This window comes from Elephas maximus, chromosome 10 (genome assembly GCF_024166365.1).
Source record: "Elephas maximus indicus isolate mEleMax1 chromosome 10, mEleMax1 primary haplotype, whole genome shotgun sequence".
Taxonomy (NCBI): Eukaryota; Metazoa; Chordata; class Mammalia; order Proboscidea; family Elephantidae; genus Elephas; species Elephas maximus.
Window position 1 is genome coordinate 31566508 of NC_064828.1, and position 21506 is coordinate 31588013.

Sequence of the window (21506 nt, forward strand, 5' to 3'; positions counted from 1 at the left end):
GTAGTGTATGTTGATATGCACAATGATTATGACTCCAAGCAAAATACATCTAGTATATTTTCTAGGGGTTTTGTGGAGGCCAGCTGAAAACAAAGAATGCGAAGTCAACAATTATAAAATACAAAAATAAAAAAACCAGGGTTTTTTCTTTTTTCTCCAAATTCCTGGTTTAATAAGGATTTATTTTGAGAAAAAAAGGTCCCAAACATCAGGCTGTTCACAAAAATAACCCACAGTATCAACTTTAGAAAACAAATCTTAAGACTATTACACTATTTTTCTAGAGGATGCATTTGACATGCCAACTCTCATTCACAAAACATACACTGTTACATTTGTGTTGAACAACCCCACACAGCACTCTTACGTGGGGTATAACACACATACCTCTAACTCAAAGCTGCTCTGAGGTGCTGCTCAACTAAATGAGATTGCCTTTGCAGTTAGGGAAGCAACTACTGAACTCATGTATGAATGGAGAGAACTGTACTCCCTGCATAACAAGAGATTATTTTGGAGACAGTTGATAAAAACCATACATCCTTTTTATTGTTAAGTCAAAGAGGTATCAAAATTAAAAGCAAAAAATTACAGGGTAAGACTTAACATAACTACTAGGAGCATCAAAGGAAGTGAAAATGGGACTAGGCGCAGGGCAATATGAATTAATGGAACATGGGAAGGACAAGGATGGGGAGAACAGTGAGCATGTGCTGAAGATACTAGGGGAGAGGATCTGGTGAAAAATTTGATCTTAGACAAGCGCCTAGGTAAAGAAATAATGGGACAAGATTTCTAAACCCCACTATGTGCTTAAGAGTCATCCTCGCCATTGGCGCTGTCTCTGTCATCCTCTCCTTCCTCAGCCTCTTTTTCATCATCCTTGATCAACTCCAGCTGTGAGAAACAGACACAAACAGGATGGAGTTAGAGGCACTCCATTTGTCCCTGATCCCCCCTCCACCACCTCTTTCTTTCCTTTCCCGTGGTTTTCACCTGGTCATCCCCCCGATCTTCATTATCATCATCATCCAGTAGGTCCCCCTCCTCAGCAGAGTCATCTGCACCCCCCTCAGACTCCATCTTCACATTAGTCTCATCTTTCTTCAGGGAGCTGCTGCTCTGCTCCTCTTCTGACTTATCATTCTTCATCTCTACTGGGGATGAGAAGGACAAGTCTGTCTAGGGGCAAGTAACGTCCACAGGATGTAGACAATCCCCACAAATGACTGTAGAACTGCAGCACAAGTCTAAATCCTCCCACACAAATTCCCTTTCCAATTCAACTCCCCAAGTTTCAAACTCAATTGCTTTATACCCCACTATTCCAACATATATTTTCAACTATCTTCGGTAACTAACCCAACTTTATACCCATTAAACAGCATAAAGATTTACCTCCTTGTTTGCTCTGTTCCTTTTCAATTTTTTCCAGGCTTTCCAGGAGAGAATCCACTTTTTGTTTTATCTGGGTCAACTCCTTCTTAATGGTCTGAAGGTCATCTCCTTTCACTTTAATATAAACAAAACCCTAGATAAGAATTAAATGAAACAGAAACTACCAGACCAAACACATTCCCACTAGACTACACCAGCAGGCAATAGGAGACCCCTGTGGAGAAACGGAGCCAGCAAATCAGTGATGCCAGTTAACGGGGATCCTTCAATCTTTTAGTTGGTAGCTGAAAACTGAAATCTAATAGGGTTAGTCCCCCTTAGTAGTACAGCCTCCTGACTTATATAAACCAAAAAATCAAACCAGCTGGCTGTCAATTTCAGCTCATAGTGAACTCGTGTGTTTCAGAGTAGAACTGCATGTCATAAGTTTTTCAATGTCTATGACCTTTAAGAAGCAGATCATCAGGGCTTTTTCCTGAAGTAGCTCTGGGGGGATTCGAACAGCCAACATTTCGATTAGGAGCCAAATGGTTAACCGTTTGTGCCAACTGGGGACTCCTACAAAAAACCTGTTACCATCAATTCCGACTCATAAAGACCCCACAGGACAGAGTAGAACTGCCCCACATGATCTCCAAGGAGCAGCTGGTGGATTCGAGCTGCAGACCTTTTGATTAGCAGCCCAGCTGCTTAACCACTGAGCCACCAGGGCTCCAGAGACGCCCATAGGACCTGCTAAAGACCTCAATTCTATTTTAAAGCACCTGTCATGTTTTACTTTTATTTTTACCTTACAAGGAGCTCAATATAAAAAAAGGAAAATCCTCATATGTGATAAATACTGTATGAATTTGCTTCTGGAACTACACAAAGGAACACTTTCACAATTTAACAAGTGCCTCAACTCTCTAAAGTCCAATGGTTTTCTTCAAATTACCAAGCTCTTAGCGATAGAAGAAAACCCTGGTGACATAGTGGTTAAGAGCTACGGCTGCTAACCAAAAGGGTCGGCAGTTTGAATCCACCAGACGCTCCCTGGAAACTCCATGGGGCAGTTCTACTCTGTCCTATAGGGTTCACTATGAGGCAGAATCGACTCGACAGCAACAGGTGTGATTTTTGGTTTTAGGGATAGAAGGAAGTCTAAAGTTGGCTCCTTAATCACTGTCTTCTCTACAACATTTTGATTACGCAAAGCCACGTGCAGAAAAGCTAAGCATTATAACTGCATTATTAATTTCTCATTTTGTCACAGGAAAAACATCAGAAACAGAATACTGCAATAATACATACATTTTCCAGATTTGGAAGAAGATCCTCGCTGTCCACTCTTGGAATTGAAGCCACTTTTGCCCCTTCGTGACGTGTTTCCTGACACACGCTGGCGTTTTGAGGGCACTACAGCTCGAGCAATAGGAGGAGGAGGAGGAACACGTGCTGGGTAGCTGTACATCCTATTGGAGAAAAGGAAAACAGAATTCCTTCACACCAACATTAAGTCATAAGTCAGCAAGATCTAAAAAACAGTATTCACTGTTTCACAATCATTTCTACTTTTGTTAATTTAATGTCACTCAAAAAGCCACCAAAACTATCCATTCTTTAATGGTATGTTTTCAACACTGCAGTTAACTTTTCTTCAAGAAAATATTTTATATACACACATACATCCAGTGATATGATTTGGCCTTAAAACACTAGACATCAAAGGTCCCTCTGTACTAAGGCACTATTAGTAGTGCCATCACATTTTTTTTTTTTTTTTTAACAATACTGATCATTATTTACCTATAAAAACATTTCATACAGTTGAAGGAATCATAGCAAAACAGGTTAACTGGGGTTCTAACATGCTACTATCAACTCTTAACTACTTTTTAAGAATAAACTCCATTCAATGCTCCGACAGGCAGAAACTATTTTTATCTTGTTCTCTAACGCCTAAACTCACTACCCAGCACATATTTAGCAAACAATAAATACTGGTTGTCCGACTAACTACTGTTTCTACCAGAAATCTAAATTCCAAATGTCTTACATTAATACTTAGTATTAACCCCTCTGAGAGTAAGGAAGAATGAATAAAACTAAAGATACAAGGGAAAGATTTAATCCAAAGGACTAATGGACCACATCTACCACAGCCTCCACCAGACTGAGTCCAGTACAACGAGATGGTGTGCAGCTACCATCATTAACAGCTCTGACAGGGATCACAGTAGAGGGTCCCGGACAAAGCTGGAGAAAAATGTAAAACAAAATTCTAATTCAAAAAGACAGACCAGACTTGCTAGCCTGACAGAGACTGGAGAAACCCTGAGAGTATGGCCCCCAGACACCCTTTCAGCTCACTAATGAGAACATTCCTGAGGTTCACCCTTCCGCCAAAGACTGAACAGACCCATGGAACAAAACAAGACTAAAGGGGCACACCAGCCCTTGGGCAGGGACTGGAAGGGAGGAAGGAACAGGAAAGTTGGTAACAGGGAACCCAGCGTTGAGAAGGGAGAGTACTGACATATTGTGGGGCTATTAACCCATGTGTGTATTAACTGTTTGATGAGAACCTAGTTTGTTCTGTATCTTAAAAAATAAATAAATAAATAATTCATCTGAAGTACAGTAAAAAAAAAAAAAAAAATGAAGAAAAAAAGAAAATACTTAGTATTTTAGTGACTGATAAGGAAACAGAGTTATGACTTGGATCTGCCTCTTTTACAATTGTAAAGACAAATTAAAAACACAACAAAAAAACTTTTATGTTTACATGGTCATCAGTTCTATATTAAGTTTCTGCGTTTTTCATGCTATCATTTGTATGTAAAAGAGCTCATACAATGTAAGAAGATAAGCAGTAGAAAAAAAATCTAGTTCTGCAGCTTTTTGTCAACTCAACCCTAACAGGCCCAGGTATTCTTCTAAAAGTCTATTAAAAAATATATATATATATATTGTATGAGCTCACTTATAGAAAAAGAAAAGGCAAATAAGTAGAGACCAAAGTTTATCAGTGGTGACTAGGGGTGAGGGGAGGGAGAAGAGGAGGATATCAGTTATCAAGCACTGAGTTACACTGAAGGAAAAAATTACACTGATGAAGGGTAGGGCTGCACAGCTGATTAACTGCTGTTAGTAAGCTGTATACCTGAGACAAGTTGAACCAGCAAAAGCTGTGTGACAGATTATGTACAACACTGACCAACAACAACAAAAAAAGTAGCTGCTGAGGCTGCTTATGTACAACCAAACACCTTATGGGATTTGGTTCCTTGGTTTGGAGGTTTAGGGTCATAGTTTCATGGAACATCTCAGTTACTTAGTCTAATAACATGTTCATTGCTTCTGTTCTACCTCCTGGTCAGTTGCTGCCTGGGGACTTTAAAAGCTTACGAGTGGCCATTCAAGACAAAACAATTGGTCTCTATTCACCTGGAGCAACAGAGGAAGGAGGAGAGTCAGCAATAGGAGGAGAAAACAGAACGTGTGGCTAAACTGCCTCCTGTCATTTTGCCGTGAAACCAGAAGAACTGGGTGGTGCCAGGCTACCATTACTGAACATTTTGATCAGAGAGTCAATATACGAATCCTGACTTGGAGGGGGCAGGGGGAGATGTGGAACAGAATTTCAAATTCTCATGGGATCCAGTCTTTCTGGAGATGTGGAGGCTGGAAAAAAACCCAAAACTATGGCCCTAAGATAATTGTTAAACCAAAAATATCCTTTGAAGACTTTTTAAAACCACACAATAGTTTAGCTTAACTAGTAAAAAGTGTCTGCCTTCGGCATTATGCTCTTTAAAAATCTATCCATACAGGATCAAATTCACAACAGCAACTCCAAAGGATAGGAACCCTTAGGGTCTATGTTAACGGGGAAGGAACAACCAGTGAAGGAGGGTAAGAATGACTGCACAACTCAAAGAATGTAATCAATGTCACTGAATTGTACATGCAGAAATTGGAATTGGCTATGCTTTTGCTGTGTATATTCAATGACAAAAAGTAAATTATTTTTAAAAAAATCACTGCTATGCCTAAATCCAAAGGTTTTAAGGAACAAGTGTGACACATTAAGCAGCTTTTCAATTTTATAAATCATCTGTAGTGTGACCAGGGTCCCTTCTTATATGGCTGTAAGTATATAACATAGTCTTCAATATTCTTGGTATTGTAAACATTGGCTTTAAGAGGTCCTCCCATATAAATCCATCTAAATGCCTCCAGCTATTTTAAGAAATTAGTATTTCCTCTCTTCATAGGTGTGACTTTTTTTTCCTAAAAGCTTATAAAAACTGACAAACAAGTTATACTGAACTTCATTTTAAGCAATTTTCAGTGCTAGACCACCTCAGCACATTTCCTCCTTGAAGCACAGTAGTTATTCATTTGCCATGTGCCAAAGAGTCAATCATGTGGGTACAAGTTACCAGAGCACTCATACTATGTGGCTTATTTTAAGCTTCAATAAGGAACTTTCAACTTTGAGTTCCAATAAATTAGGAAACAAAAATTTATGATCCAGAAGTCCTCAGTCCTTCTACAGAATTTTTTTCTCAGTAGACATGTACTAACTTAGTTAATATACTGGTCAGTTTCCATCTGCTCATGGGAATTAAGACAGACAAAAATTACTCATTAACCTTCTAATTATTACTACTATCTTCCATTTCTGTGGGGCAGTTCTAATCTGTCCTGTAGGGTCGCTATGAGTAGGAATCGACTCAATGGCACTGTTTTTTTTAATCTTCCATTTACATAAAGCTTTTGGTCTCTGGGCCCCAAACTTTCCAATGTATGAGTCAGAAACTGTAAAATGTCAGTGTTGAGAAACTAAGATTCTGACAATTTTTGGAGGCATGTCAAAGTTATTTGTATCTTTGGGCGTGAAACAGAGCTAATGGTCCGGTCCAGTTGGTTTTAGAGATTGAACCATCCTCCCAACCCACTCACTTTCACTGGTACCAATCTGTAAACAAATGAGCTACCGTTCCAGATACCCTAGAGTTCACAGCAAACGAAATTTTCTTTTGAGTCACATTTCATCTGACCCAGGTAAATAGCCGTAAGCAAAACAAAACAAAAATGCAGTTTGCTTTGAATCTGTGGAATGGCCCCATAAATACTGGGGAGCCTAATGCTCCAGTTCTCTGGGGAAAAAAAAAAAGGTATTTATAAACATCAACTGGTAGTGCTAAAGGGCTCTGAGTGCCACAGGAGTTAACCGCTGCTTAAGCAAAAATGGGACTCTCAATTACAAAGATTCCTAAGGAAGTTTAAATGAGCCATGCCTTATAAAATTAGTTAAAGCCCATGATTGTGAATACATAAGGAGAGGAGGCGGAAGTGAAAAACCATACGTACTATGGTAAGCCTCCACGGCAATAAAATAGGTAACAGGAACCTCAGTATGACAGCTTCAAGTGCCTGCTAACAAATTAAATAACCATTTTCCCCGTGGGAAAGACATACAATTAATCACATGAGGCAACAATAGCTGCTACTGCCCTATTGATCAAGGGTAGCTTTTTTAAAAGTCTTGATAAAAATCTCATTATTAGCAGAGGAACTAACACTAAAATCCTAAGAATATGACTGCACCCTACACCAGAAATTTGAACACTAGCTCAGAAGGCAATGAGTTTTGGTTAATGGTAGTAAAATATTTTGGAAATGGGTAGTAGTTATGATTATACAACATGAAGAATGTAACCAATGTCACTGAACTGTACATACAAAAAAAGGTAGAATTAGAAAATGTTTTATTATATATGTTTTTATCCTAACAACTTAAAAATAAGACTAATTAGCATAAAAAACAAAGAAAACATCACTTGACAAAAAGTTAAAACTTTCCTATAGACATATTAATTAGCCAACTACTTGAACATATAGATGAGACAAAGAGCCTTCCATCCCAACCTCCAAGCTAAAACGTAAGCATTATAAGGCATTTATTAAAAACACAGGTTTTCAAAAGCAAGCTTCTTAAATGGAAATTCTGTCCAAAAGAGGTCAAAATTAAAACATGGTGCTCTTCAATGATTAATGATAATACATTTCAATTACTACCAAAGTAGAAACTAGAGTTAATCTATTAGTAAATTCTGTATTACCCTGAATATACTTATTTAATATACTATAGCTGCTCTCTGTACAAAAAAATAGGATAGATTAAAATAACCTGTTTTAGGCATATTAATTGTCAAATAGCAAGTAATTTTGGAAACCAACTAATTTTCAGATACTGTTGCCCAGAAAAGTACTATAAGTACATTAAAAAGGTAACAGCTACAACAATGAAATTCTCCGGATGACAGCGATCTTGTAAAATTTAGGAATTTTAAGAATAGCTCCCTTTTGCACTGACAAATTATTTTTTAAGAAACTAAAAGAGTATCATTAATTATAAAACTACTTTTTAGTACAACACTGTCTTTATCAAAATCCATTTAAATATGCAACCATATTATAATTTCATTGAAGTGTTTAGGAGATACTGTTCTATCTGAGCTAATCGAGACCAAATCTAGAATACTATGGGCTCATTTCTGAGAATCATGCTTTACATTTGGAGGAGTAAAGAAAGATAGGTATATATCCAAGAATGATAAAAATCAAAAAGAACAATTTTAAGAATGTGAAGATGAACAAGACCCCAAAGAATGAATAATGGTAAAATGCAGTCTTTGGGATGTATCTAGAGGAAACAGATGCAGACGATGCAGGGGACCAAAGAGCCCAAAGAGTAGGTTTTCCTGTCACAGCTCTAGGTTTGGCCCTGAAATCCCAAACTGATAACAAACAGAAACTTGCCTCAAACTCTGTAGGCCAATGGGACTCTCTAGAGATAGAAGCCAGCACACTAACTCATAAGCACACTAAAGCCCTGAGTGAGTATTTTCTGCCGACATAATTGTTCTGTTTGGTTCCTAATAATGTGCTCCAACTTAGTCACCCTAATTAAAATAATTCCTTGGCTATGATTCATGTCTAGCTATACCCCTTATTCAAAAAGCATAATTTCCTTTTCTAAAAATTACTAGTGGAAGAATACTTCCTTTATCAACATGTCATCCAGAGTAAACCTTCAGAAAACACCTATTACAAACATTATTCTGTACAATTTTGTGGAATAAGACCTTACAGACTTTTTTGTGTGTGGAAAAAGACAAGAAGACCTATGCACTGAAACTAAGGGTTATGCTACATGAGCTAAACATAAAATATCAGTTACTAAACCTCATAAATACCAGAATTTCCATAACTGTTCAAGAAACATGGATAGGTACCTTTTAACATCATAACATGTATTTTTGAATATTTCTTTCCCTCTCGCTCTCTCTCTGTGAATGCCTTTTGTTTGGGTTTTTTTTTTTTTCTTCTAAATACCTAAATTTAGGTATTTAGAAAAAAAAAACCCCAAACAAAAATTTTTCACTGGACTATACAGTTCTTACAAGCCCTTCAGGACTCTGATCACATTTTTTCTAATGTGGTAAATAACAAAAGGAAAACTATTTCAAATATATTAGTAAAAACTATGTGACGTTAATTTAAATATATAGAAAAACTTATTTAAAAAGGAAACAGGTACTGAATAATTTATATGCAATTAGAAACTAAAATTTTTAATTCATTTTAATGTTATTGATAACATTGTATATTAAAAATCCGAGGTACACACAATTGTTCCCAATAACAAACAGGTGCTCCTTTGTGACATGCATCAAAACATTATTATTACTGTTTTACGATGTTAAAGCCGTTTCAGTGTATCTGGAAGTGTTCCTTTCATGTTTTTTATGCATAAAAAGGTACACTATACACTATATACTAAGACATTTGATTAACTGACATTAGACACGAATCATAGCTAACTGTTCCGAGTTATGCACAAATTCAACTTAAAGACAGGCTTATTAATCTGGAGATTGTATATTATTCCTCAAAGCTTTATTTTATAAGAAGGCTGTTCACTTTGCTTTAAATTATGTAAGAAAAACCGGATTACTAAATAATTGCAATGTAGCATGTCTAATTTAGGTTTCCATTAAAATGTAAATATGAAGCCATGTTATAACAGCAAAAACTGACCCAAACCAAAAAGCTCATTTTCATGACCTAGGTTAAAATTCTTGCTTTTGTCCTAAAAGTAAATCAACTAGCTAGATCTTTACCTTTTTTGTTTCTATATTTGAAGAGTTCTAAATGCTATTTGTGAGTACTCTACCATAAACATACTGCCTCAGTGAACCTAGGGGAAGATGACTGGGTATTTTTACACAAATAACCGTGTGTTAATACGTTTCTGCCAACCACCCGATCCATCAGGCGTTACCTTCCCAGGCATGTTATATGCTGTACGCATTACATGTGTGGGCACATTATTTACGTGGGGACATTATTTGCGAACAAATACAGTCAAAATAACTATCACTAGTTTTAATGATATAGTTTATGGATAACAATAGAAATTATCTAGGTAAAGCTGCATAGTTACATTTCATTTTCTTTAACTTTCTTTGCTTTGTCTTTAACTAATGGTGTATTATGGACAGATTAAAGACAATGTCATCTGTGTAACAGTCAAAAATAAGAACAGCAAACATTGCTCATCTAAAAGATAAATGAATTAAATAATAAACCAGTAGGCTATCTGATAGTCAAACCTGTACAGGCTCACTTAATATACAAAAATCACTCAAACTATTAATTATACAAGGAAAAATAATTTATTTTTTTTTAAAAAAGGAAACTGTTTATTACTACCTCTAAGGGTTTAAAACTTTTCCCCAAAGAACACATCTAGGTTGGGAACACTTACTGCATCCCTACTATTAAAAAAAAAGTAATCAATAGCCCCTATAAATATGTAGAACCAATGACAACTTTTTATCAGAAAAAAATTATTGATTTTCACAAGTTCAAAATGTAACTCACAGCCAACTGTGTCACAAAACATTTTACCCCTACTTCAAGTGTACATACTCATTTTAAGATGCATCCAATTCTCTAACTTTTATAATACTAAAAACTGAGTCGTACAAGTAAGAAAACATAGTGATTTATCCTGACGGACTCATTGGGAAGCCGTGTTACACATGTTCCATGAGAAGATAATTTGAAAATCCACCTGAAAGCTTTCTAAGCCAAAAATATGCAGGTTTCTTTGGGAACTGGATTGATTCTTCATTCGGAAACAGGATAGGATCCAAAATTGTTTTAAGGAAAAAAAAAAAAATCCCTGGTTTTGTTTCTCTGTATAAAGTGTATAAAGAGCCTTCCATCCAAGTGATAATATTTTTATTTACCAAGAATACTGGTTACAGGTCATACAATAACAACATGTAAGTCCCTTCATTCCTATACTCTCATTTTATCAAGCCAGATGAGCATTCACTTCTCCCCTTCCCCCACTCTTTAAAAGTTGCAGTGCCCCAGGGATCTCTCTCTTCTATCCATTCATCCAGCCTAACAGTTTTACCACCTATACACCGATGACTCCCCTGGACTTACATAAACAACAGCCTACTTAACATCTCTCAATATAAATGTCTATTAGAGCTTAAATTTACTATGTCCACAACTAATCTGCTGATATTCACCCATCATCCTAATTCCTTTTGTGTTCTTCCTCCACCTCCATCTCTATTAATGTAAATTCCAATGTTCTACTTGTCCAAGTCAAAAACTTCAGTAACACCTTCTGATTCCTCCAGCCCTCACTCTCACTGACGTGTAAAGAAATCTGTCAGCATTAACTTCAAAATCCAACTACTTCTCCACCCATTGTCACCTCCTTGGTCTAACACAAAATGACTGGTTGCTTGGGTTGTTCTGCAGCCATCTATTATCTATTCTCAAAGCAATCAGAATGACTGTTAAAATTTAAATGAGATTCTCTCACTTCTTTGTTCAAAACCCTCCAATGGCTTTCTATCTCATTCAGAGTTAAAAGCTAAAGACCAACAATGCCTTAACATGCTCTATAAAATGTGTATTCAACCCATCCCTCTTCTACCAGGCCATCTATTTTTCTCCCCTAGATTATGCTGCTCCAGTCAAACTGGCCTACTGTAGTTCCTTACATACAATAAGAAACTTTCCATCTCAGGGCCACTGCACTTGCTATTTAATATTTCTGCCTGTAAAGCTGTCCCCACAGACACACTCAAAGCCACTCTCTTACTTCCAAGAGGTCTTGACACAAACGTCACCTACTCCTCAACACTAAAACACTTTTCTTCTGAGACAACCTACAGACTGGAAGATCTGCAAACCATATATCCAACAAAGGATTATTATTAGATTATACAAATAACTCTCAAAACTCAACAGTAAAAAACACAAATACAAAATGGGCCAAAAAAAAAAAATGAACAGATATGCATCAGAGAGGACATACAGATGATAAGTACATGAAAATATGTTCCATCATTAACCACAGGGAAATGAAAATTAAAATCACACCCATTAAAACTGCTAAAATAAAAAGTGACAGTATCAAATCCTGACAAGAATGGAGAAAAACTGGACCACTCATTCATTGCTGGTGGAAATATAAAACAATACCACCACTCTGGAAAACAGTTTGGCAGTTTCTTAAAAAACTAAACATGCAAACCCGTTCCCACTGAGTCCAGTCCTACTCATAGTGACCCTAGAGGACAAAACAGATCAGCCCCATAGGGTTTTTAAGGCTGTAATCTTCACAGGATCAGCCGCTGGGTTCAATTCACCAACCTTTTAGTTAGCAGGCAACCACTGCACTACCAACCAAAACCTGTTGCCATCAAGTCGATTCCGACCCATAGCGACTCTATAGGTCAGAGAACTGCCCCACAGAGTTTCCAAGGAGCACCTATTGGATTCGAACTGCTGACCTTTTGGTTAGCAGCTATAGCACTTAACCACTATGCCACCAGGGTTTCCACTGCACTACCAGGGCTCCTTAAACATGCAACAATCACACATCAATTAAACTAAGCATTTATCCCATGTGAGGTGAAAACAATGCTCACACAAAAATCTGTTCATGAATTTTCATAGCAGCTTCATTTGTGATAGCTAAAAACTACAATTAGCCCAGATTCCTTCAACAGATGAATGGTTAAACTGTGGTGTATATATACTGTGGAACAGCACCCAGCAATAAAAATGAACACACTATTGACACACATTAACAACATGGATGAATTTCCAAGAAATTATGTCAAGCAAAAAAAGTCAATTCTAAAAGATTACATGTTCTTTATGAGTGCAGTTAGGTAACATTTTTGAAGTGACAAAATTTTAGAAATGGAAGACAATTTAATAGTTGCCAGGGGTTAGGGACTGGAATAGAGGGGAACTGGCTAATCTAACATGGGGTGGTTATAAAACTGTGATACAGAAGATCCTGTGGTATTAGAACAGGTAAGTATCTTGACTGTGATGGTGAATACGTAAACCTAAACAGGTGATAAAATTGTGTAAAACTTGAAACATACACACAACTACAAGTAAATTAAAACTGGGGAAATCTGAATAAGATCTATGGATGGTATCAATTTCAATATCCTGGTTATGATATTATACACAGTTTTCTAAAATGTTACCATTGGGGAAACTAGGCAAAGTGTACAAGGGCTGCTACTTCTTAAAACTATATGGCAATCTACAATTATCTCACAAAGCACCTATAAGCAACAGGTAACAAATCTAAACCTACCCCTATAGTGGGTTTTCTAGCTTGATAAAAACTATTGGAGAGCTTTCCCATGAGAAGATCAAACAAAATTAAGTTGCCTGTAAGAACATACCAAAAAACTGAATTCTTTTCCAGGCTATTACAAAATAAAAATCAGACCTACTGCCTATAATGAATGTAATTTGGGAATGCTATCATTTCATGACTGCTGTAAGAATACCACAAACAAATCTCCACAAATGAGTTTCTCCTGCTACTACTATATATTCTGTGCCCTAGAGATCTGTCCCTCTGCTGAACTCCACTAATTCAATTGTGATAGGACATTTATCACTGTAAGATAACAAGTCAGTTCTGTTTCTTGTTCCTGGGATTACAGTCTTAAGAAGGTATAAAAGTATATGCAGCCTGTCCTATTTACCAAGAGATAATAGCTTATCTTTCCTTTGCCTGCAAAATAATATTAGTTATTATCATTATTTGTAAGCTTTGTGCAAAAACTGCAATCTGGGTTCTCTAATTCCTACCTAAGGAGCAAGATTCACAGTAGTTACAATTCTGATACTGAGCATGAGAGACTCATTTGACACAGTTAAGACCAACTTTGTAGCATTCTAAACCTGTTGATTCCCACTCATGCTGATCCCACATGTGCAAAGAACTGCTCCACTGGGTTTTCAAGGCTATGATCCCTTGGATCACCAGGCTTGTTCTCTGAGGTACCTCTGGGTGGGTTTGAACCACCAACCATTCGGCTAGTAGTACATTTAGTTATCTTTGTGCATACAGCACTATTCCTGGTAGTCCCGTTGGAATACTCAAAACCTAAAATTCTACAAGAACAAGATGGAATATAGCTAAATCTTGCACTAAAAATTCTTCCAAATCAAGGCTATCTTTTATGATTACAGTTAAGAGTTCTTAACTTTTATTCCCATCCCATGGATGAAAATCTGTAATCTTACTACACGCGGAGCAGGGTACAACATTAAAGCTACAGAATCTAACCCTCTGTTGTCTCCTCAGAAGACAGCTTAATAGAACACCAGTTGACTTGGATAAGTTTCAAATTTTGACTATGCTCCAGTTTGAAAAGTAACGAATATATAATCTTTGGGACTTTATCACTAACAACAACGAATACCCAAGTAAGAATACAAATCTCTTAAATTTTCATAAGACATCAACGTTAAATCACCTACTTCCTGATAAATAAAATGTTTGTCCTTGCAAAAGACCCAGTGCCTACATTCTTACAGTTCCTGTCAAACGTCATGATCATGCTTAACACACCTCTATGAATCATTCTGGTCTTCTTTTCCATTCCCTATACACACAGTGGAAACCCTGGTGGCGTAGTGGTTATGTGGTCTGGCTGCTAACCTAAGGGTTGGCAGTCTGAATTCGCCAGGCACTCCTTGGAAACCCTATGGGGCAGTTCTACTCTGCCCTATAGGGTTGCTATGAGTCGGAATCGACTCGACAGCAATGGGTTTGGTTTTTTTTTTATATACACAGTAAAGAAATAATGAAATAAACAAGAAAATAGAATCTGAGCCTTATCAAGCCTTCAAAACTCTCCGCCAATTCACAGGAAATATGAATGGCAAAGGAACATGCTAAATGACATAAAATGCAATCAGCAAAACAGTCTGTGGAAAACTGACCAGGTACTAGATAATACTTAGGAATTATATGATTTTAGTTATAAATGGTATTTTGGTTATATTTATAAAAGCAGTTTTTACAGATATACGGAAATAATTCAGAGAAATACTTCAAAATAATCAGGAGTGACTTAGGTGAAATATCTAGAATTGGCAAATGCACAGAGATAAAAGGTGCCAGGAAAAAGTGGGAAATAGGATATTACTGCTTAAGGGGTACCTAGTTTCTGTATGGTGGTGATTAAAACTTTTGGAATGGTTAACACAACATGGTGACTGTAATTAATGCCACTGAACTGTATACTTAAAAACAGCAACCTTTCTGATGTATATCCACAATTAAAAAAAAAAACAAAACAGGGAGGGAGAACAGATAAGACAAGATTGGCCATGGGAGAATTAATTATTGAAGCTGGGTGATGAACAGAGATTCATTATACCATCTTATTTTACATATATTTGAAATATCCCGTAAGGGACTAAAATCAAAACAGTTGAAATAAAAACAATCTCTAGAAAGCAAACGCTAATTCTTCATTTTACTATGCTTTAGTTGGAATACTGCTGTCAGGTATACATAAAGAGACCTAGGACATACTACAGATGCTATTTGGGGGGTGGAGATATCCATGATTCCTTTCATTTAGTTATTTATCTAGTGTTAACAAAATATGTAGTAGGAATATTGTATGCCAATGTTAATATGGTTAATCAAATACAAATTCAGAAGTGGAATTTTTAACATGCAAGGAATCCGTGGAACCTCTGATAGTAAAAAAGAATCCTCAGGCACTAAAAAGATAGGGGAAACCCTTGATTGTAAACACTATGATAATATTTTTGGATCATTTATAATGCAATTTCATATCTTTCACGTTTCCATTAGTATTCTTAGCAACCATAAGAGTAGGTATATTATTCACATTTTAGAGATAAGAAAAAGGAGGGGACTAGGGAAATACATTATGTAATGGCTTTGCTCATAACCTGATCTAAATGACATGTTCTTGGATTCCTCAATTACTCTTCTCTGTTGCACAGCAACTATTATGTCCCTACCACAGTATAACAACAGGTAGAACTCAAAGTCCCAGAAACCTGGATAGTAAAGAAATGGCCTTAAAAAAATACCAAATTTATATTTGAAACATTTATGTTAATTTCATTTTAAGGGTGTGATTATATAGCAGACACGGATTTAACCCTATTTAAATAGGAAGATCCAAAGCTTTCAGCACATCTCGGACCCAATTTCGCATCTCTTATTAAGTAACCTAACTAACATAGTTGATCCAGATTACTAAATTACTCATTAGGATAGGAACAAAAATTTGAACCTTGCCAATAAATTATCTTCAGGATGACTTTTGAAGGAAAAGCAATACCATTTTCCTGAGTAGCTTTTCCACCCTCTACCAGCTCCTACCTAAGAAAGCACATTTCCCAAACCAGCAATCTAATGGATTTGCTACTTTCCAACTTAACGACGTACTCTACCTCATCAGCATCACATACATCATACAACACATGAAGCGAATTCCTCAACTCAACCTGAGGCACGTAAAGTCCCCAACATGTTCTCATCTTCTACAATTCTTGATTAAAAAAAATGTTGTTCATTGCTACTACATGGTTGTTGCTCCACTAGTCATTAGGGATCTTTTCCTACTGACTGAGGTTAGAATGGAAGGGTAAAGATTCCTTCTCATTAACATTCTATATGCCAAACAGTGAGACCAACAGTGGTATGGCCACCCATTTTTAGAACCAAAGAGTGGCAGTAAGAAATCTGAAGTTATTTCTGCGAACATATAAACATCTCCACCATTCCTTGCTGTATGTATCCCGTTTTCAACCAGTGCCTTCCAAATCTCTCACTTAAAACAAGTTTTTCTCCTTCTTATTTATGAGATAATAGAAGTAATCAAAAATTTTTCTGCTTCTTATGGGTGATTATACAGTATGATTAATGTAACTGATGTTACTAAATTGTACACCTGGAAAATGTTGAATTGGTGAATGTTGTGTTATTATTACAACAACAAAAAAATTTTATCTGCCTCATCAAAAAGACAGAAGTAAAACTTTAGAAGACTATTAAGGGGGAAGAAACTGTAGAGCAGTAAATTTTCAATACACTGGTAATTAAGTATATCTTACCCCTAAAAGTCCGTGATCCCCCAGAAATTATATCAAAAAAGTATGGTGTTTATTAGAAGTTTTCTGAAAGGAGTACTAACAAAGAAACAATAACCACAGAAAGAGAACTACTCTTAATTCTTTATACGGATTCTCAAATCTGACTGGACTTTAGAATCTCTTAGGAAATTTTAAAATATATATGCCAATATGTAAGAGTCTGTCTAGACCAGCTGTTTAAGAATCCCAGCAAGTATGACAAGGCGTAAGTGTCATCACAATGTGGCCAAGTGATTCCTACGTGCAGAAAGGGTACAAAGGGCAGCTGCTTCACACAAACCGGGTTTCAGTGCCTGCAAGTCACTCAATCAGTGACCAAGTTTTTCAGTGGCAAAGTGATATCCAGATCTGGTCTCTCAACTTTGAAGACAGTCTTTTTTTTTTTTTTTTAATTTTGAAGTACAAAAACCATGCCATTTTCAAAAGATGTGTTCAAACATACCAAAAACCAAAACCAAAACCAAACCCAGGGCCGTCGGGTCGATTCCGACTCATAGCGACCCTATAGCACAGAGTAGAACTGCCCCATAGAGCTTCCAAGGAGCGCCTGGCAGGTTCGAACTGCCGACCCCCTTTGCTTAGCAGCCGTAACACTTAACCACTGTGCCACCAGGGTTTCCGTTCAAACATAAGCAAGCATAAAAACCTTAACAAGCCACTAGGGACAAATGAAATATCCACTTTAATGACATTAATGACATATTAAGCATATAATAGTAATATGGCATTCAAGGCATTTACATACAATGTAGATCCAAACTATCTTTCCAGTCTTATTTTTCTGTCCTTTTAATGGCTATTTCTCAAACACATTAGTGTACGTTTTCAGTTCTTTGCTCATGCTGACTTCAATCTCTTTCTTAACCCACTTTCATGATTGCTGAACTCAGTTCACATGTTTCTCTTCTGTGATGCATTTTTTACTTAAACAAGATACTGATTTTACTCCAAAAGCAGAGATTGATGTTCTAATAACATAAAAATACGGATCATAGAAATATTAGCTCTCCAAGATGAAAAAAAGCAAAGAAAAATAATTAACTGTTTATCAAGTCTAACCTGAGTATGGTCAATAAATTTTTAATATACTGTGTTATTTAAAACGGTAAACCAGAAAAACCAAATGTTTACTTAATGTCAATGAAGACTAGTGTTACCAGAATGAATACAAATGTCAGTAACTTTTTTTAGCATATCATTCCTGTCTCCAATGACAAATTCGTTCACCATCATACCTAAATCCATCATTCAAAGCCATCTACCACCCAGTCCTATCCACTCATCTTCCAATTTTATTTCTCATGATTCTCTAAGCACCAAGGCTGCTCTAAAGGCACAGGAAGAAACGATAATTATTCCAACCTCCCTGCCTTATAAACTGTACCACCACCACTCACCAACCTACAATACTGCTCTTAACACTTTACCAAAGGAATTTGTATTGTTAATTCATACTGCTTACTGTACTCAATTTTGTGTGTATTAGATGGTTTGCTTAAAAGAAGGTATATGATTTTTAAAGGATCATCTCTGGTAAGTTTTTCTGTATTCCCCTAAAACAAATTCCTAACAGCAGAAGGGAAAAAAGAAAAAGAACAAACATGCCCAACAAGCACACGACTATTTCCCCAACCAAGTCGCAAGTACACAACAGAAATAATGAAGACAACACAGAAGTACTAATGAGTTCCATTTGCACCCTTAGGCAAGGCAGATAGACCTTACTTTTATTTGGTATGCAAGTTAAAATAAAGACAAAACTGATTTGTCTCAAGAGTGGAAAATAAAAACCATAGTCTAGAAAAAACAGACAGCCCCATATGCCCTGACAATATATTAACTGACTGTTTGAAATCAACAGAAATATCACCGTATCTAGTCTACCTCTGATGGTTTGGGAGGAAGTACTATTTGTTTTGGCAAAAAGGAGACAGACTTCGTTTAAAACACGTTTACTGTTCATTACTATAAAAAGGAAAGTTCATTACTACAAAATACAACAAAATGGTTCTTATTCTTACTACATGGCTTTTTGCCAGCATACAGAAAATAAAATTCCTTCAACATACCTGTCATAATAATCACGCTGAAAGTCATAATCCAAGTCAAAAGAAGAGCTGAAAAAATAAATACCAAAGAGGATTAATTTTGAAGCTGTTGATATAAATTCATAACAGCAGATGGGGGAAAAAAAAAAAAACTATGCCAAAAAACCACAACAAACAGATCAAACCAAGATTAGCATGGAATATTCCCCCAAACACTCAAACAATAAACCACAGTCTCAAATTCTTTTCCTCAATAGAATTCATCTTAGGCCACTGGACATGCAGTGGCCAAACTGATAATTCACATCAAAGTTTACTAAAATTTCAACACATAACATAACAGGTGAAAGAATAAGAACACTGAAAAATACAACAGTCAACTAGGCACTATTATACTACCTCCTTTCCTTTTCTTACTCCCCAGCTTCTTAGAAGGTAAAACGACCCCTTTTAAAGGATTTCAATTTATGCTATAAACACCCAACTATGCTTTAAGAGTAAGTATCTCAGAGAATTCTAGTAATTCTCTGCAAAATGGGTAAAAAGGAGGCATATAAACACAAAATTAATAAAGCATTACTTTTACAAAGATTAATCACAAACCACATTTAACCCTCCCAACATCCAGAAAACAGATAGAGAAGATGCCCACTGATGGACACAATGCAGTTATAAATAATAAAGTTCCGGACCTGAGTAGAGGGGACGGAGAAGGGTGTTCTGGTACTGACCCGTACATCTCCGCTGCAGATCGTTTCACACCTGCTTTTCCTCGGTTCACTTTTGGCTCTGCAGCCAGATTAATATCTGGAAAAACATAAATACACAAATTTTAATGACAAGTCTCTTGTGGAAAAAAAATTTCAAGTGTTTATAGCTTTTAAAAGGGTACAAAGTCAAAAATGAACTAAGGGCTAACAACATATCTACTTGTCTCTTACATAAAAAAGGCTTAAGAATTTTACAAGGCTAGTTCATCTTTTCTTTTGTACTCTGTTCTGCATCAAAAACTACTCAGTAAAAATAGAATGTTAAATTTCTCTTTCAACTCTCAAAACACAGGCCACTCACTCTGCTCACTCAGTTTGCCCATTTTTACAACCATAGAGAAAAGCAGAGATTAGTAATACTGGTTCCCTTTCCAGGAAAGGTTCTGTGAACATTATTTTTAAATTAAACACCTACCCTAGGACAGCCAGCTACTTATCCTGTCACCTAGCTAACCGCTATCAAGTCAATTCCAACTCATAGTGACCCTGTAAGACGGAACGGAACTGCCCCATAGGGTTTCCAAGGAGTGGCTGGTGGATTCAAACTGTCGACATTTTGATTAGCAGCTGTAGCACTTAACCCTGGGCAACCAGGACTTCTCCCTGTCACTTATCACCTACCAAAAAAGTGTTCATACTTCTCCTTTGTCTAACAATAAACCCCATTAACTTTAGATTGGTTCTCCAAAAACTCAAAACATCAAATGACCAACTGAAAAAGAGATTGAGTATTGTCTACTTGCTAAACACTATTACATGAATGAATAACCTTACGAGTCATTTGTTTAAAAAACTCATTTCTATCTTATCTAAAGTTTATATCAACCTTGCTTTATGATTTAGACTTTGGAAGCATATAAACTTCTATAAAATTAAATTTCTGAAAAATTCATAAAATGTAAAACCAAAATTAAACAACAGAACCAAACTATATTTCAACTTGATTACATTACCTTATAGAAGAATTATTACATGTGACTCTAAGCTACAGTATTTAGACTCAATATCCATAGTGAGACATATACTAAGAATAAAAATAGCCTTGTCTAACACGGCATTCAGTAATATTAATTTTGGTGAAAATATTACTATGGTTATTCTGAACCTTGGCACAAAGCATGTATGAAATGAAAAGTTAAATAAAAACCCAGTAATCTTGAGTTTAATTTAAAATTATCATTATAACTCATTATATACTGTTTTTTTTAAAAAAGGAAAACGTAATCAATGTCAGTGAACAGTATGTATAGAAGCTGTTAAGTGGTAACCTAATGTGCCGTATTAACTTTTACCAAAAATACAATTAAAAAAAGATACTTCCTATTCTGCCCACTAACACTGGCTAGACACAATTAAAATTCACTAGCCACGAAACTCCTAGTGCCCAGATTATGATTTCCAAATACTTTCCACTAAAAAGGAAAAAGGACCTTAGGAAAATGAGGTGAATTTAGATCCAGGCATGTACCAGATCACCTGGGTATCCTGCGGTTCCAGATCCAGAAAGCAACACAAAACTATGAGGGTTAGGTCTCAAGGACACAGGATGATGATCCACTGGCCAAAGACAAAATATACTGAGCTCTCGGCTGATTTGCAATCAATTAAAATTATATGAATTCTGAAAATTAACAACTTTTATACATCAAAGGACTTATCAAGAATACAGAACGGGAGAAAATATTTGGTAACAACACATCTGTAAGGGTTCAATATCCAGAATGGATAAAGAACT

At 36.3% G+C, this 21506-nt stretch overlaps 1 protein-coding gene across 9 annotated transcripts in view; it reads right to left on the bottom strand.

Annotated features, from left to right (window-relative positions):
• Window positions 1-527: 527 nt before the first annotated feature.
• The window catches only part of HNRNPC (heterogeneous nuclear ribonucleoprotein C), a 61208-nt gene continuing 40229 nt past the window's right edge, over window positions 528-21506 (bottom strand). For 6 of the 9 annotated variants that reach the window (XM_049897690.1, XM_049897693.1, XM_049897688.1 and 3 more), the window contains 6 exons: window positions 19694-19808; window positions 19023-19070; window positions 2692-2852; window positions 1399-1512; window positions 997-1157; window positions 528-897 (listed from right to left, as the gene is read on the bottom strand). In XM_049897690.1, the coding sequence (XP_049753647.1) occupies window positions 814-897; window positions 997-1157; window positions 1399-1512; window positions 2692-2852; window positions 19023-19070; window positions 19694-19808 (683 nt within the window). In that variant the 3' untranslated portion in view covers window positions 528-813. The remainder of the gene's footprint in view (window positions 898-996; window positions 1158-1398; window positions 1513-2691; window positions 2853-19022; window positions 19071-19693; window positions 19809-21506) is intronic. The other 3 variants (XM_049897697.1, XM_049897695.1, XM_049897696.1) reach the window with 3 other exon arrangements.